The 19,379-nt window shown below is 44.0% G+C and overlaps 1 protein-coding gene across 1 annotated transcript in view; it reads left to right on the forward strand.

Annotated features, from left to right (window-relative positions):
- Positions 1 to 370: 370 nt before the first annotated feature.
- The window catches only part of kcnip1b (Kv channel interacting protein 1 b), a gene marked incomplete at its 5' end in the record, with an annotated part of 35,783 nt that continues 16,774 nt past the window's right edge, over positions 371 to 19,379 (forward strand). Inside the window, one exon of the mRNA XM_080860652.1 lies at positions 371 to 458. Within this exon, the coding sequence (XP_080716778.1) occupies positions 371 to 458 (88 nt within the window). The remainder of the gene's footprint in view (positions 459 to 19,379) is intronic.

Below are 19,379 nucleotides of genomic sequence, written 5' to 3' on the forward strand. Positions count from 1 at the left end.
GTATGATCTTGCATGAATGAAATATGTGAGTATGTACTTATGAGTATGATCAAGTACGGTCAAGTAATTAAAGTAAACCCAGGTCAAAGGGAAGCCGTTTCACAGCTCTCAGAAAATGATTACCCTTTTTACCAAGACGTTACATCCCTCCTTCGCCAGAATTGTTCTTCTCTCTCCTTTTCTGCGGTAGAAGTCATCAATAATTGCTCAGGTTTCAGAACTAATTTAGACTCTAACAGTATCTCTCTGAAGGGACAACTCAACGCAACAAGGACTTGCAACAAGAATCTGCATCTTGTTTACACCTGCGTTTCCTGTTAAAAAGGGTTTCGCTTTTCGCCACTGCCTGAGACACTGTCCCTCAGTCAGGATGGCAGGCTGTACCAGCCGCTGTCGACAGGGGGTGCTCAAGTTCATGCAGTCTCTTCGGAGACTCGTCTTTGGGACGCTCAGCAAAGGTAGGCGACAGCGGCTTCCATTTTTCACCAGTGTCTCATCAGTGTCTCACCTGTGTCTCATCAGTGTCTCACCTGTGTCTCAAGCTTTGGTCTTTAGGTCTCAGGATGCTGTGAAAGTAGTGACAAATTACAAATTTCACAAATCTTACTTTAAAAGACAGTGCCGCTAGTCAGACTGCACCCAGCACCCACTGACACTATGCAACAGTGGTGGTGACACAGCAGCTTCCCTGGTCTCAGCTAATGTGCTCTGAGCGAGTCTGAGTGCCTTACACACTCGTCACATTTTCACAGGATGCAATAGCAAACCCCCAAGCTTAGTTAGTAGGGACCTTTCTGGGAATGACTCAACTCATTTAACCTCATCCATCTGTCTATTTGCCCAAAGGTGGAAAAGGACTAATCATCTGGACAGCACAAATCAAAGTACACTGGTGCCTTCTTTATCCAATAAATTCACTGACCATTCACTATTCAATATTTATTGTGATTAACATGTATGCAGTTTATCTGCATGTGTTAGACCTATTCCATATTTACTAAGTTAATTTGCATTCACATTTTTTGTTCTGTTTTTAAATACTGGATGTATACTGCACTGCCTTGCCTCGTTTTGATTTTTGTGCACCCGCAGTCCTACCAGTTTTATTCTTTTAGCTGCACTTATCCTCCAAGCTTGTCTCTACCCCTCTCCCCCTCTCACTGACTTTTACCCCCCCCCCCCCCCCCCCCCTTTTATCTTGCTTCATCACACAGACACTGGGCTGCTCTCGCAGCATCAGCAGAAAAGCACTGCATGGCGTGTCACCATGCCGACGCGACCTGGGGGTGGGGTGTGTGTGTGTGTGTGTGTGTGTGTGTGTGTGTGTGTGTGTGTGTGTGTGTGAGAGAGAGTGTGTGTGAGTGTGAGAGTCTGGTGTGGTTATGGTGGAGCTTAAAGGTGGTGTTATTGTTTATGAAGACAGCCAGAGAAATTACTTATTATTCAGTGTGATCCGTGTTAAGTATACATCCCTAAAGCTGTGTATAACTTTTAATGTTTACTTTAATTACAAATCTTCATATTGTCTTGACTCATGTGACCTGTTAATCCCTCCTTGGTGGGCAAACTAATCCAGATGACTTAATGACACTGTCAAGGCATGATGTTTTAGCTGCCACAGTAGGTGTAAAAAAAAAAAACAGGATGTTGCTATGGGGAATGTAGGTATTGGTGACATTTTCTCAGAGACCTTATTTCGCCTTTGCTGCACCGCACTGCTTCATTACCCATTGGGTGTGTGAATGTTTCGCTACATTAGTTCTGACCAGAGATCCATTTGGAGTGGCTTGTGTAATGGGCCGGAATACCCTGAAGTCTTGCATAGACCCAGGATTCTGAGCTGCATGTACACGATCATGTAAGGTCTACATGTGTGCGTCTGTGTCTGTGTATGTGTATGTATGAATGTGTTTTGATACTGACCCCAGTCCATAGAAAATAGCTACTGAAGTTGTTTTCTTGGGTAGGTTTCTTTTGTCTTGTGTTCAGTGATAAAGTCTAATGGAAATGTTGTGAAAGCACTGGATAATGGAGGCTGCAGTAGCGGTAGGTTTGTATGGTGCAAGGGTGTTGCTGCAGGAGAGGTAACTTTGTATGGTGGTATGGTGTTGTTTTCTGCCCTCTGTTCCTATTACAGTTGGCCTCGTGTGTGATTCATGAGGAATTGGCGTACAGTGTCACAGTATGTTTTCTTGTCATATTTTGAGCAGACCAGTACTTGCCTACTATGGTCTCTTATGCACTATTGATAGGTTTTACAACCACATGAGCAACTGCCCAGTCAGGCAATGCTAGGAAATCTCTAAAGGCTGAAAAAGCTAATTGACATATGAGTACTGTGTGGGTTAGAGTGATGGAGGTATGGAGAGTGCTTGGGTAAATCTTTGTCTGATGTTTCTAAATTATATTTTTACTCTCAGCTCTAACATTAAATTAAATGTTCTTATTCTCTATAATCCATATCTTTCTCAGCCGTTGTCTATTACCACAAAACTCCTACTGCCATGACATGAACAGTGAAGAATGCTGCTGAGTTCTGTTAATGGTTCTGCAGACTGGGTATGTCTGTGATCACTTAAGAACTTACTTCTTACAGCCTAAATGTTTTTTTTAAAGGCAGGACAAAACTGTATGTTTTCAAAATACATAGATGTTAGGAGAGCAAATTTCCAGTGTTAACCATGCGTGTGTGCTGGTGTCTAGACTGACAGAGACACTTTTCCATTCTGTTTTCTCCTGCCGACAGCCTTGCCCTCTAGAGCAAAATGAAAAAGCACTTGACATTTAAAGAAAAAATGCACTCAATCAATCTCCCTTCATCTGTGATGGTGGTGGTGATGGTGGATAGGGTCTGGTGGCTGGGGGGTTGTGCTTAAAACACTCTACCAATACAAGTGGGGAAACGATTCATTCAGGGGTATTATATATTTGTATACATTGTTGTTGGTGAGGCTCTGACATAAGGGATGGGTCGTATAACCTTTCTTTTTTCGTTTCTTTGACACAACATTTAAAACTGCTGTTATCAGCTTGTTTTGGTTTACAAAGGTTTCCTGTTGTTGTTGTTGTTGTTGTTGTTGTTGTTGTTGTTGTGGTTAACTTAAGACTCTGTGTAGCAGTTAGTTAGAACATAAATGACAGATGACACTGGCATTTAAATCCCATTACTTCAAATTGCTTTTGAAATGACAAAAATGAACACCATAATTTATCAGCATTCACACAGATCGTCTAGGGCAACTGCAGACTTTGCCAGGGATAATCCATGCCAGCATGTTTACCAAGCCATCTCATAGCTTAGAAATTTTAGAGCAGATGCATTGTGAACTGCTATTTACTTCTGATCAGGGAACAGTGTGTTCATGCTGTCATGCTGTATGTATGTATGTATGTATGTATGTATGTATGTATGTATGTATGTATGTATGTATGTATGTATGGATGGATGGATGGATGGATGGATGGATGGATGGATGGATGTATGGATGCAGGTATGGATGTAGGTATGTATGGATGTATGTATGGATGTACTGTATGTATGGATGTGTGAGTTACGTATGTCTGTTATATTAGTAAGCACAAGTTTGCCCTTCTCTCTCTAGCACGCTAATGCGCATGTGTGTGTGTGTGTGTGTGTGTGTGTGTGTGTGTGTGTGTGTAAGCATGTCTGAGTGCATTAGCACTACTGCAGTATCAGCACCTCATGATGTTATACTACTCCCATGGTTCTTTAAGTCAGCACTTCAGGGTACCTTCAGGTGTATTCATCTCTATTCATTCATTTCTCTCTCTCTCTCTCTCTCTCTCTCTCTCTCTCTCTCTCTGTGTGGGTATGTGTGGGTGTGTGTGTGTGTGTGTGTCTGTGTGTGTCTGTGTGTGTGTGTTTGTGAGAGAGAGAGAGAGAGAGAATGAGAGAACTAGAGTGAAGCTGAGAGAGATGGAATGAGAAAGCGAGAGAGAAAGAGCATACTATCATTGCTACATTGCAGATATGCTATCGGTGGAAGCTCCTCTTATATAACTCCTTTGCTCTTTTGGTCTAATAGTGATAAAGTGCCAAACTATTAACTGCTCTAGAACTCACATTGAATATAATCTTCCTGTCATCCCTTTTGCCCTCTTCTGGCGCCAGAGGGAGAAAAAAAGAAAGAAAGAACAACCCACATGCCCAATTCTGCCTCCCAGGCTTTTGGCCCGCGTCTGAGGGCACGCTCTGAGTTGAATCGGTGGCTTTTGAATGGCAACTCTACATTGAATGCACCACCACTGAGGCTTCTGCCACTGGAACCAAATGCTCCATTCCAATGGCTCCGACGCAATGCTAGATCCTCTGACAGCAACCTGCCCACTCCTTTTGTCCTCCCGGCCCACTGCCCTGGCTCTGGCTCTGCCACAGCCTTCTTCCCTCTGAGCTTCAAACGCCCAAATCCTCACCGCTTCCAGGCTTACTGCAGGCACTCCGCACCCCCGGGGCGCACTCTGAGTCTGGATGGTACAGAGCCGTGTGGGTAGTGATGGATTATTAGACTAGATTAATCGTGGCACTCTACTGGTGTATTATGTAGCGGCCGAACTGTCTTGTTCCTGTATTGCTATATCAGGTCAGGTACAACTGTTCAAAAAAGTAAGTTAGTGGTAACATTGCAACAAAAATGGAATTTCCTTCAAAGGCTGGCAGCTCCTGACAAGCCGAAGTTCGTGTCCCTGTAATGAAACCCTCCAAACCAGGTCATGGTTATGCAGAGCTGTGGGAGGACAGCTCTCTCCCACTGACATGCTTCTATTATTAAACTAGAGTAGTTGTGGCATTGCACCAGTGAATAAGGTGGGGTGGAACTGCTAAGCTCCTGGATGAATGTGTTGGGTCGGATACAACTGTTCCAAAAAGTAGCAGGTTAAGTGGTTTCATGCGACAAAAAGGGATTTCCAACACAGCTCTTCGGATGTAATGAAGTCAAACAGTAAGTCAGTCAAACTGAACTTGTTAAATGATGCTGAGGAGACAAAACAGCATTATGTTCCTTTGTCCACTCTTCCCTATTTAACACAGGCTTTACAGATGGTGGTCTGAACTCCTCAGTTAATTTGGAACTGTACCAGTAGTTCTGATGCAAGGTGCGAAATGAGCTGAGCAGAGCAGTACTAAACGAAACGACTGAAGATCACTGTCTTCACAGTAATTATCCAGGAGCCCTAACCCTAGCGGCTATAAACATTGATAGTTTCCATAATGGTTTGGCACCCGTGTGAATATTTTTGCTCTGGCCAGGACTTAGATAAGGCCTTTCAAGCCTTCATAGTGCTGTAGTTCAGGGCTTTTATAGTGTGATGTGATCAAGTATTTAAATTGCTATTAAGTTTCTCATGATGCTGTTTCGTGACGCAGAAAAGTGGGCCAGCCGTAATATTCAAGACCACCATAAAATGATTGCCACCCTCAGGGTTTAAGCACTTGGACTGCTGCCATTACCCCGAAAGGCTAACAGTGCATTTCAAAAGCTGCCACGCATCGCAGCTATGTGCTAAAAGCCCAGCGAAGCATTTTTTTGTTAGCACCACACAAATAAAGTGGAACATCATTTGGGCTAAACCGCCCAGGGGCTCCATAAGCCTGCGTTGCTTTTTCAACAAGTCATCTATTCCGCAAACAGCACGCTTGGCAGCTCCACACAGTTTGACAATAGAAAGGACTGACAAAAAAGGGATTAACTCTTTCCCTCTCTCTCTTTCTCTCTCTCTTGCTCTCTCACCCTTTGATTTCTTCTGTCTTTTATTGGTTTGTCACCCTCTCGCCTTGGCGTGATTGGATTTACACTTCTTTTTTTTTATTCTTCTTTTGTCTTAGCATTACATAAATGTGCGAGTGCCAGATTTTCTTCCAGTAAGATCTTATGTAAATGTAACATTAGACATGTCTTGCACTGAACCTCATTATGCGGTTGCCTTACTCCTCCACACATCTACCACCTCCTTCTTTTCATGCAAAACAAAGTAAATTGTTGCTGTGCATGTCACTACTTGGTTATGTTTATGGCTATGTTGCACTTTATATGCATGCTGTTGGGAGGAGACAAGTATATATCTGTGTTTTCGCTGGCATGTGTATGCTTGAATGTATGTCAGTGTCTGCACACGTGTGTGTGTGTGCGAGTGTGTGTGTGTGTGTGTGTGTGTGTGTGTGTGTGTGTGTGCGCGTGCGTGTGCATGTGTGTGTGTGTGTGTGTGTGTATCAGCTTCAGGGCCTGCTGCTGCATTCTCCAGAGCCTCATGGCATTTTTTACTACTCTATAGTGTACAGAATCCAATTTCAATTTCAAAGAAAGAAAGTAATAAAGAACAAAAAACCATAGAGATCGGGGTGAGAAAGCGCTCAGCATTCTGACATCCATATACATATTTGTAGCTCTTTACGGTGTTGTTGTGACCTTTACATGAACTCATTAAAGTGTTATTTTAAAGCATTTTTTATGAGATGTCCTCAACAAAGTGTTTTTGAACCATATATCTACCTCTGCAGAATACTGTAAATGTGTGTAACGGAGCATATAGGTGTACTTTTCTATGTGTGTATGCTTGTGTGTGAGTTTGTGTTGTGTGTGCGTATGCATGTGTTTACATGCGTGTCGGTCCTCTGCTTTACTGTTCAGAGAGAATTCCTCTGTTCTCGATTGTACATCACATACCATTCGTACATTCAACTTTTTTCATCCTTCTCAGGAACTCATGTTATAACACTGTGAGGTGTTCTTTAATTGGGGTATGAGGATTGCCATGCTATGTGTTTAGTATGCATACAGACAGTGTCATGTGAATGAAAAAAACCCCGCTACATTTCTCTTGGCAGAAAACAAAAATGTGACTGAAGTAGAGAGTAGGGATAGAGAGAAGGTGAGTGCATATGACAGTGAGAGCCTAACTTGTTGGCATGAGAAGGAGGAAGAGGAGTTACAGATTCCTTTTCAGTGCACTGGTCTCGCCTTCTCCCCTGTTTGAGTCCTGTGCAATGGGGGGTGAGGGGGTAGAAGGTGGGCGGTGTTGTTGATGCATAAACATACACACATGCTCTTCACACATGCGTGCAAGCAAGCACTCACGCACACATGCACTTCACAAACCCACATTTCCTGCCAAGTCAGCACTGTAGGGAGAAAGGGATCATACACTGAGGGCAGTGAGGGTGTGAATCTGCCTGCTTGTTTCACTGGGTCACACTCTCAAAAGTAGTTCTCTGTCTGGAAGAAAAGTTTTTGCAGCAGCCAGACTGCTAGCAAAAGAAATATTCAAATGTACAAACAGTAGCTTGAATCTCTTCACGGGTAAAATCCCCATTTGTAGAAAGCGAGACTGACTGACTAGAATCAGCAGACTGGTTGCAGAAGTATAGTTGAATATGAAATGCCTATTGGAGAAAACCATCACATTCAACCTTAACATTGTATGGCATGTAGGCCAGAACTCTGGCAGTTTCAGTTCAGTTTCTCCAGACATGGATCTGTGACTTGGGGTTGTGCGTCTATGTTAAGCCAATCTCTACCCGTCCGGTGCACACCCTGCAAATCATACATTCATGCATCCTTACAGCCCAATTCACTCTTATATTCTCAAATGTTCTTCTTAATTTCTGCCTCCATGACCCACATTCCTCTTTCTCTCTCTCTCTCTCTCTTTCTCTCTTGTTGATCTCTCTTTCTCTTATTCCTTACTCCTTTACTCTACTTTAATTTCTCTCTCTCTGTCTCTCTCTCTCTCTGTTCTTCTCTCTTTCTATTTCCCTTCCTCTCGCTCCCTTTCTCCCTCCCTCTCTGAATAGAAACAGATCGAAACTGACAGTGTGCCTCACCACTTTAAATTTTTAACTCAGCTCTCCTCTCTTTCTGACGTAATCTCCTGCCTCTGGTGTTTTATTTTTATCCCCCACCAGCTCCCATTTCCCGCCATGACCCAAGTCAGTCCTCTCCAACAGACCCTGGGTCCTGACTCAGCACTCCTGTCTGTGGGACACCTTAGGCCTTCTGGCCCTCCATCTCCATTCACACTCATGCGATCACCACCAGTCACACTCATGCTATCACCACCAATCACACTCATGCTATCACCACCAGTCAAACTCATACCATCCACATCAGTGGAGCTGAATCTTTGTGGTGTTTGATGAGTGTGGAGAAGCTAGAGTTGTCAGTGAGGTGGTGGAGTTCTGGGTCTTATTTATGTTGGGAGACTGTTGTCGATGGGCTTCATGAGTCATATCTAGCTCATCATTTGTATGTCACTAGAATAATTACATATATTATTGTTCTGTTGACTACAAATTAAATACTAGAGCGCCGGTGCAGCGCCTTGTTCCCTTTTTTCTAGCCGTAGGCTTCTTATTGTGACCCCCAGAGAGACAGGCATCACTGATACCACACTGTGAGAAAAAGAAGGCAGGTCTTACTTCGACATAAGAAAGACAGTGATGGTGATGAGTACACTTACTAACAGGAGCTAATACACAGGTATCAAACAGCAATACATGATAACACCAGACAGAAGAGACATGACTCACATTACTAGGAGTACGTCAGATTAACAGACACTCTGGCTGAATGCAGTCTATCGCCCAAAGCATCCTGGTAAACCCCCAGCATGCCTCACACCTCCCCCGCCCCCCAGTGGTTGACTGTCCCATGAAACCCGTGCACCCAACACAAAGTCTGGGGGAATGCTGACGCTGTGTCTGAGTCAGTCCTGGGCTCAGAGGTCGGAGAGGCAGTGATGGTGCAGAAGCATCCCCTATCGCTGGTTGCTACCCCTCTGGTTGCTGACGGCGGCGGGGGCAATGTGGAGGATACCCCTTGGATAGCGTCGGCAATGATGAGGACCCCTGCGCTGGTGGTGTTGATGCAGAGGACCCCTGCGCTGGTGGTGTTGATGCAGAGGACCCCTGCGCTGGTGGTGTTGATGCAGAGGACCCCTGCGCTGGTGGTGTTGATGCAGAGGACCCCTGCGCTGGTGGTGTTGATGCAGAGGACCCCTGCGCTGGTGGTGTTGATGCAGAGGACCCCTGCGCTGGTGGTGTTGATGCAGAGGACCCCTGCGCTGGTGGTGTTGATGCAGAGGACCCATGCGCTGGTAGCAGTGCAGCAGTTCCCTTTGGCTGGTGATGATGGCGGCGGTGGCAGCAATTCTGAGGCTTGCTCTCAGCTTGCGGCAGCTTCAACGGCGGCAGCTTCAACGGCGGCAGCTTCAACGGCGGCAGCAGCGCTGATGCAGAGGTTCCCCTGGACTGGCAGATGTGTTGCAGGGAGTCTCTTGGCTGACAGCCTCTCTTTGCCAGCAGTGTGGAGTGCCATGGCTTTAGTGCTCAGAAATAGCCTGTTTCCGAACACATCCACCATGGTCCCCCACCTGGCCAGCAGATCCAGCCCAACAATGCAGGGGTCGTGGATGTTGGATAGCCAGAATTAGTGGTGACCCTTTTTGCCAGCAACCGTCATCTGCAGCAACTTCTTTCCCTGAACCTGTGTGGTGCGGTGAGGTGCGGTGAATCTGTCTGCAGTCTCCCATGACTGTGGTTATGTGGAGCGTGTTTGCCCTCAAGCCCTGCGGTCTTAGCTCACTTGTTCCAGGCAGTGTTATGGAATGGGCCAGGGAGTTGTTGGACCCGGCAGGAGTTGCTCCCCTAACTCTGCCTTGGCCAGTGTGCTCCTGGAATCACTCTGGCTGCAGCCCCCGAAAGAATGATCAGAGCAAAAGCTCTTCCTTCTTGATGTCATCGCCATGCCAGGCATACAGGCTAAGATCAACATCATAAGCGCCCAGGCTCTCTTTCTCACTCTGGCAGCAGGGCACCAGTTTATCTTTGGCATCATCATCTGCAAAGAGCTGCAGACCGAACACCCAGAGAAACACCCCAGCACACCACAATATATTCCTATGCACCATGTATGCACTTTGTACGTTTAAATGTTTTACTTGTCCAATAAACTTTACTTGTACAGTAAAGTTTTGTACAGTATTGTACAGTAAAGTATTGATTTTGCATCGTGGTTAATACTTCACAAACTGATGAAATGATAGACGGTTTCCATTAAATTATAGTGTAACTGTTGTGCATGTGTGTACACAACCAAGAAATAATTTGCTAATGTGTGTATGTCTGAGCGAATGTGTATTTGTGTGTGTGTTTTTTAGTGTGTCTGTTTGTGTGTGTGTATGTCTAAGTGAACGTGTGTTTCAGTTTGTGTGGTTGTGTGAATGTGTTTGGCTGTGGAGGGGTGGTTGTTTATATGGAGTGACCAGTTTTGCTGTAAAGTGCAAATGTTCCCAAAAGGGTTTAATGCCAATATAGAAAACCGCTGCCCTCTTTTGGACATAAACCATAATGCAACCTGAGCTTCAATATTTTCACCAGTAGGGGGAGTCATACATCTACTTTACAATAGAAAACAGTGGCTCAGCAATACATTAGAACAAGTACACTTCTAGTCCCCTTCATGGAAATGCATTTAAATGTCTGAGTGATGATTCCAGAACATTTCTGGATTGATAAGCAGTTATTTTATTGAATAGAGGCTAAGAGACTGAATGACATGTTGAATGAAAAATAGTAGAATAAATATGTAGAATACAAAATAGAAACCAGTAGAAGTAAGCCATTAGAATTAGTCTTTCAGATAGATTAAAAGGAACTGCAACAGTCCAGATTAACAAGTCTATAACTACTGAGTTCCTGTTAGTTTTTCCACTGTTCCCGCAAGACATCAGCCAAGTTTTCAGGGAGCTATATTTTTTTACTTGTTTGTTTTTTGTTGAGCCCCTTTGTTCACCACTGTCATTCATTTTTCAAAATTTCACTTAATTTTTTAAATTACAACTAGCACTGCTGTGCAGTAGCCTATTTTTTCCATGTTTAACAAATAGAAACATGGTCAGGCTGGCACAATCTCACACATTTCCCATTGCATTGCATTTGTAATGTGTTTCACATTTTATTATGACATGCGTTATTTGTGTGGCTCATTTGCTTATGATCAGTTTCAGTCATTGACCAAGCTGTTCTTAAACATGTGATCTGTTTGTAGTGTAGTAGACACTGCATATATCCAGTAGGAAATGCACTGCACTAAGAGTCAGGGTTTATTTTAAATAATGACCGCCGGACTATACATTACTCCTTACATATTTAGAACAAGCACACATACTAATGCCAAGTAAAAACTAAATGTACCAGATCTGAAATGTACAAGATCATAGACTTTCATTGACATGTCATCAGTTAATCATAGACATATTGATACCTGCAGATATTTTACATAATGCAAGTTTGAGATGGACCTAAAATGTTTTCGGATCAGAGGAACTTGTTTGATGCAGCCCAAAACGATGGTGCAACTAGGTTCCTGTGGGAAAACATGCATACAAAGAGCATTCTATATCCAAGTTTTAATTAAGCAGGGAAATGTTTTCTGATTTAGTTAGCAGGTACAGCACGCAATGGTACCAGTCTGCTCAGGGATAGAGGGACCACCTCTGCTCAATACAACCACCCTTGCACTCATTGCACTTTGTTTTTACGCTTATGGTGCTCTTTGGTTGAATTGAATTGAGATGAATTCAGTTGAACACAAGTTGGTTAGACTGAACTGCTTACGGATTAGACAGGGTAGATAATGAAGGGAGTAGACAGAGCCAGACTCAGAGAGGAAAAGAAAGAAATAGATGAGAAAGAGAAAGGGAGAAGAGAAGAGGGGTGAATGTGGGATGGAAAGAGATGGAGAGAGAAAGAGAACAAGAAGACAAGACCACTCCGCTCTCGCCGCATTGAAAAATAATTAGGATCTCTTTTAAATGTCTCATTAATCCCACCAGATAGAAGAGGAGCCCGCTCGGGAACCCCCTAGTAAAACATCCCTTCTTCTCACCCCGGAGTCCCTCTCTCATGTCTCAAACCACCCTACACTGTCTCCCTCTTCAATAAAGCTGCTTTATCTTCTCTCTGCTTCACTCACAAACCTCTATGGAATGCAAACGGTTGTAATCACCGGAGAAGGGGCATAAGCTATGGAGGATAATTCATGCAGACAAGAATCACTCTGACTGACAGCTCTTGTTTGTGTTTGTGCAGGTAGAGAGCATCCCGGAATAAACAGCCAAATGTCAACAAATGCGGAGGTATTAAGCAGCTTACCGAAACCCAACTCAAACAGACTCCACACGCAGCATGGGGGGCTCAGTAAACAGACTGACGGCTAGAAATGTATGAGACATCTGGAAATGCTAGCGAGGACAGGCTGGTCTGTCAATAGAGAGGCAACCTTGATTGCAGAATTTAGGTTGGTTCATTTTGTATCCGGTTACATAATGAAGCTGTAACAAGAAAAAGCTGCCTCGCTGATGCTGTGAACTGTTGAGTCACGCGGCGAGCATCTCCTTAGCTCAACGTGATGGGGATGCGTGATGACCATGGCTAAACGAATGGGTTTACAGCCAATCAAGGAAGGGTGTCAAGGGAAATATGTTCAGGTTATTGTAGTGGTGAAATGGTAGTGTCATACATAAATTATGCCAAACATGAAGCATGAAATGAGGTAGCCCAAGGGGTGTAACATTCCCACCCTGTAATTGTTGATGAAGGCCAACTCTGTTGGCTGCTTGATCAAAAGGCAGGGGATTGGAACATGAACCAAGGCACTAGGCTCAATTGCTATAGATGAAAGTTATCCTCTCTGTAAACTGTACTACTTGGATAATGTTTGTGTTGTGTGGTTGGCATTGAGTGTATGTTCACATGCCAGGACTACTAACACAGCAGTTCTAAATGTAGATGACGTGGATGAGTGTAATGCCAGGATATCATTAGCTTACGTTAGCTGAGGTGTTTGGTGGTGGGACTGACTAGATAGCTGTGGCACCGGTTCTGTTTTGAAACTTTGTGCCATATTACAGTAGTACAGTATATCTCTTATAACAAATAAATATAACCACTGTCATGTTTAAATCTTAGATACAATCTTAATCTAACTCTAATCTTGAGTATAAGTATAATCTTAATCTTATACTTCAGATAATGTACTTACAGGTCTGTGGTGTGCATCTCCTACATTATCTGAAGTTTACTGTAAACCAAATTTAAAAACTAGGCTAATGGGCAGACTATAGATATCATAGTATGGTCACCATAATGTTGCTAATTGGTTAGGATGAAACTTTCACTGGTGTTCTCTTACGTCTCACAACAATAACCATCAGTGCAGCAGCCAACAGAGTTACAGAGACACCAACTCCAGCAATCACCTGGGGAAACTGAGGAAAGAAAAGTCCAAGAGAGATGGGATAGAAATAGAGAGAAAGAGAGGGATGGAGAGAGAAAGTACGTAAGTAACGTCTATTTGTATAGCGCTTTTCACAGACATGAATCACAAAGTGCTGTACAAGAGCAGGTACACAAACTAAATAAACAATACCCAATAACAAATAAACTGCACACTTGGCACATACTGGTTACGTGAATACCTGTCTTAACAGACTTGTCTTTAGCTCCCAGTCTACAGAATCAGCAAACCTGGAATGGGCAGAGAATTCCAAAGTTTAGGGGCTATGGCTTTGAAAGCTCCATCACCACGGGGTCTTCAGGTGAGTGTGTGGGACAGACAGAAGATGTAGCTTATTTGACCCAAGAGAGCGAGCTGACGTGTGAGGGTGAAGTAGATGAGCCACATAATGCAGGAGCTCGGCTGTGCAATGCTTTGTAATTTAGAGTGAGAATTTGAAAGTGAATCCTCAACACAACAGGGAGCCAGTGAGGAGATATGAGCGTAGAGATGTGAGAGCCTTTGTTTGAGCATCTATTGGTCTTGAAGCAGCATTCTGAATTGCCTGCAGACGATCAAGGGCAGACTTTAGCGAGTAGAACTTTGCATTTCAGTAGTCTACACGAGATGAGATGAAGGCATGTGCAAGCATCTCTAGTTCTGTGTTTGAAACTACAGATCTCAGTTTCATTATAATTCTTAGGTAGAAAAAACAAGATCTGGTCAGCTTCTTACAGAAACATGGGGGTTGAATGTCAAGGACTGATCAAATATAAACCCTACATTATTCAGGTTAGAGAACCTCCGAATCAGAATCAAATAGAACCTCTGTCTTATCACCAGTGAGCTGTAAGACATTTTTCGAGATATATCTTAGGTGAACCCCTGAGCCCCTTAAACCATGGTCATTCCTGAAATACAGAATTATTTTGACATCTGTGTGTGTGTGTGTGTGTGTGTGTGTGTGTGTGTGTGTGTGTGTTTGTGTGCAGGGCTGGACTGGGACAAAAAAATCGGCCCGGGCATTTTGAACCAGACCGGCCCACTTAATTCGATAACACACCTTTTGGTCTCTCGAATGTCTACAGGCTTTTAAGCTAGCAAGGCGTCTGCCCTATAGTCTACTAAATAATAAGAAGAAATGGGACGCCCTACTTTTAGGCAGGACGGCCTAAAGACGCCCTATTTTTCTCCCGTTTTAACTGTTAACTTCGCTGAATGTGATCAAAATTCACCGTTTCAGTCGCTTCAGTGCTTAGCGAAGTCTAGAATCATATGCCCTGCCAATTAGAAAATAGCATTGCTGTATTCCCGCTACAACAAAGTTACATCATGATTCCAACGAAACATTGATTCATGGGCTCGCAGAAGCTACAGAAGACAGCTGTCTCACCGCACGTCTCTGAACCTTCTACTTTATGAGTTCAACAAGAGTTTGTGTGTTAAGGTGGTGGTCTTAATTAATCTAAATTCAATACAATACAATATACATCATACACTTTAAAGCTTTGTTCAGAATACGGAGGTCTAAGATCGGTCGATATTTTCCGTCCTTTTTTGGAACCAGAAAATAGCGACTGAAGAACAGACTGTATTGCTCCCTTTCCTAGAAGGGAGTCTATATCCTCCTGTAGGAAACGCGCTTGATGAGGTGGCACTAACGTTGGCTGTCGCCACCAGCATCACTGTCATCCACGGGAGCTGATGATGGCCCTGCCGTGGCAAACATTTCCGATATTTTGGCACATTTGGCATTGTTGGCTTGAAGAGCAAGCCTCTTCTTATCTTGCAGTTTCTCCGCACCCTCTTTTCGCTTTCTCTCCATTTTGGACTGGAGGATTCTAACGAAACGTGCGTTTCTGTGCACCGACCAAGCTAAAGGTAGAAGGTGTTTGGTGATATGATTGGACGAGCCCCTAGTTACTAAAGAAGACAGCCAATGGACCGCAGACTAGCGTGTGCGTGTCAAGCATGTCAAGGCCAAGGGCCACGCTAAGTTTGTTGACCGTCCTAATGCATTATGTAGGCAGGTCCAAATCAAAAGGGGTTGGTGATGGGTCAGCCCAGGGGATGTGATTGGGCCAGCCCAGTGTCAATAGGGCCGCTAATGAACTACTTTTGTGGGCCAGCCGGTCAGACCATTATATGGGGAAAAAAAATAAAAAATAAAAATTCTGGACTGTCGGCCCATATTGCACCTCGCAACTGTCCCTTGTTGCTGTAGCCGGTGAGGGAACAGGAACTCTCCCTTGGTGCTGTAGCTGGTGAGGGAACAGGAACTCTCCCTTGGTGCTGTAGCTGGTGAGGGAACAGGAACTCTCCCTTGGTGCTGTGTAGGTGGTGAGGGAACAGGAACTCTCCCTTGGTGCTGTAGCTAATGAGGGAACAGGAACTCTCCCTTGGTGCTGTAGCTGGTGAGGGAACAGGAACTCTCCCTTGGTACTGTAGCCGGTGAGGGAACAGGAACTCTCCCTTGGTGCTGTGTAGGTGGTGAGGGAACAGGAACTCTCCCTTGGTGCTGTAGCTGGTGAGGGAACAGGAACTCTCCCTTGGTGCTGTAGCCGGTGAGGGAACAGGAACTCTCCCTTGGTGCTGTGTAGGTGGTGAGGGAACAGGAACTCTCCCTTGGTGCTGTAGCTGGTGAGGGAACAGGAACTCTCCCTTGGTGCTGTAGCTGGTGAGGGAACAGGATCTCCTTTGGTGCTGTAGCTAATGAGGGAACAGGAACTCTCCCTGGGTGCTGTAGCCGGTTAGGGAACAGGAACTCTCCTTTGGAGAGTGAGATGAGGTGTAGCTGGTGTGCAGCCTCACCTCATCTCACCTGTCTGATGCCCTTTTGATCCATGCCTGTGTTCACTGGAGGGATTCAAGGCAAAGGGCTCTCTGTGTCTGTGTCTGTGTGTGTGTGTGTGTGTGTGTGTGTGTGTGTGTGTGTGTGTGTGTGTGTGTGTGTGTGTGTGTGTGTGTGTGTGTGTGTGTGTGTGTGTGTGTGTGTGTGTGTGTGTGTGTGTGTGTGTGTGTGTGTGTGTGCTGAGGTCATGGATTTCAAGGTAAAACATGAGGACAGGCGATAGGGATGGACAGATGAAAGTCAGACAGGCAGCAGAGGGGATCAAAGAGGAAGAGGGAGACCTGGGACTCCTGCAGTGAGGCTTGTTATGGATGATGTCCACACTGATGGAGGAGTCTTTATTCTCTCTCTCTCTCTCTCTCTTTTTTTAATCATTTCTTCTACTCTAAACTAAGGCTCACACCCTTTCCATCATCATAACTGTTCTCTCTTCTTTTTTTCTCCCCACAAGCATCTAGCATATATCTACCTCCCTCCCTCCCTCCCTCTCTCTCTCTGTCTCTCTCTCAGGCGGTTGTGTCTGAATGTGAGGAGTGAGGAGAAAACAAATCTTCTCTCTGCCCCCCCCCCCCTATCCCTAGTACGCTATTCTCTTCTACACTTTGTTCAGTAAAGGACTTCTCAGTTAATCAATTGTGTGTGTGAGGGTTTTGCGCCTCGCAATAGAGGGTGATGTGGATTAATTGAGTGCATTGTAGTAGACGATAATTAAGAGGAGTAATTGGAAATCCTCTCCCTCCTCTGTCTCGATATCAGTCAGTAGGCTTCCACTGCCGTAGATAGAGGGGACTCCAATTTCCACAGGAGAATAATTTATTTTACATTGGCTGTATTTGAAGGTATACATGCATGAATAGACTGGCATAATTAATTATCATTTGATAGTATGGCTTGTCGTTTTGTAAGTGAAATACACAAGTGTTTCATAATAACATTAATCACAGAGTTTGGACTTCAGTGAGGTTCTTTATTTAATCCATCGAGTTCCTCAAAGGAGTAAGATTTGGTTATGGGTGAGAATCCCATATGAAGACAATGTGATATAAACCACACCGATTACTGTTTTTAGTGATATTTCTGTTTATGTTTGTAGGATCTATCAAGACAATATTACATCAGGGTTGGAAATACACTTGGGACATTGGATACAGCAATGCAAACACAGCAATCAAACACTGTTCAAAAAATACACAATGCATTGTTAGGTGAGGCAAAGGCAGCAGGTTTTTTAAGTTATTAAAAAGACAGCACTGTGGTCTATTTAGACTAAGACTACCTGAACCTCTTACAATTCCTTCCCAATCACCTACCTTGTAAGCCATAAGACCCCCACCGCCTTTTTCCCCCTCCTATTTCTGAGAGTCTCACTGTATCTGTGTGGAGCAAAAAAATCCATAACACTGTCAGAGAGAGAGGGGAAGAGATAGAGAGAGAGAGAGAGAGAGAGAGAGAGAGAGAGAGAGAGAGAGAGGAGAGGAACAGCTCAGAGAGAGACATAAAGAAAAAGTGAGAGAAGCACAGAGATACATAGAGAGAGAGAAAGAGAGAGGGAGAGAGAGGGAGAGAGAGGGAGGGAAAGAGAAGTCGAGGTGCAGAAAACTGTGGGGAATAGCTGGTTGGAAGAACAGACTTCACAGAGAGGAAGAGAGAAATAAATGTAAAAAAATAACAGAGGGAAAGATAGAGTGCAGGTGGAGATTTGAGATTTTTATCTAATATATATTTTTTACAACAAAGGGAGGTTGCCTCAAAGTCAGTAGCACAGGTGTGGGAGAGAACAAGTGATCGACCGAGTCAGCATTCACTCACTCGCCTTGCGTTGCTCACACGTACTTCAGAAGCGCACGAGGACTAGACTCCAGAGGGAGGATACGTACTGTATTGAAGAAGAAAAGAGAGGAAGACTCCAGAAGATGGGGGTAGTTTTGGGCACTTTCTCAATGCACACTAAACAGGTCAACTACAGGAAAGGTAGGGATGGCCTGGAAACTGAGAATGAATGCAATGTGTCTGTGTGAAAGTGGGATGTTGCTGTGTGTGTATCTTGCGCGTCTGCCTTTGTTTGTTTGTTTTGGATTGTGTATATCATGGTTGTTGCTCGTCTGTTTAGTAGTTACTATGTCTTTCTGTCTATCCATCCAAATCTCCTCTGTGAGTGGTCTTCATAATCTACTGTGATGTAACTGTTGATGACCAGCTGACCCAACTGTGATGGTCGGTTTTAAATGGCTATTAGTTGCATGGCTGTAACATGAGGAAATATCATGTCCCCAGGTTTAGTTAAAGATGCAAATGGATTGAAACCTTCTTGCAACATGACTTCATATTTTGTATACATTGAAGGATGTCAATGATAAACATGACAATACTGGGTTTAGGAATCGGGAAAAAATAAATGTTTGTGTGTGTGTGTGAGTAAGTGTTGGTCTGTGTGAGTGAGTGTGTGTGTGTGTGTGTGTGTGTGTGTGTCTGTGTGAGTGAGTGTGTGTGTGTGTGTGTGTGTGTATGTGTTTGTGTGTGTGAGAGTGTGCGTGTGTGCATGTGTGTATTTGAGTATGTGTGTGTACACGTGTGGGCATGCGTGTCTGTCTCTAAGCTTCTGCTAATTTTGTCTGTGTGACAGCCAAAGCTTACTCAACGTAAAGCACTTTGGGTTTGAAAAGTACTGCGTGGTGGCTCTTTCCAAAACTATTATCTCCTCATGCGTAGAACTAGCCGGAAGCTGGATTTAATGACAAGGGAGAGGAGAAAGAGGGGGCGATTGAAATTACCCGAAAAAATGGAAGCAGGAGTCTGTGAGGAAAAGATAAGAGGGACAGATAGAGGAAGAGGAATGAGCAAGAGGAGGCGGATGGTTGCGCATCCATAATTATTCATGTCTTTATGTTTAATTAATCTCTACTCTATGCCAAGTTTCCATTTTTACTCTATCATAAACTGTAAACGTCTACAGTTATCTTACCAATGTGAAACTCTGTTGTTGTTTTATGTATATGAAAAAACTAGCTTGTGCAATGAAACTACATGTCAGGCACAATTGTACACAGACATAAACACAATTTTGTTGAATGCATTTGCCATTTTGTTGAAATGACCATCTGTGTAAACACCATCACACACTCAACCCTCCTTGTACACAGTCAAAGAGATGGGCAAAAAAGCTGAAATTGAGAAATGGGTTCATACACACATGTGAACCTATACAGATGTGGACACATGCACAGAGGTAGACACAC

Source organism: Sprattus sprattus (genome assembly GCF_963457725.1).
Source record: "Sprattus sprattus genome assembly, chromosome: 1".
NCBI classification, from domain to species: domain Eukaryota; kingdom Metazoa; phylum Chordata; class Actinopteri; order Clupeiformes; family Clupeidae; genus Sprattus; species Sprattus sprattus.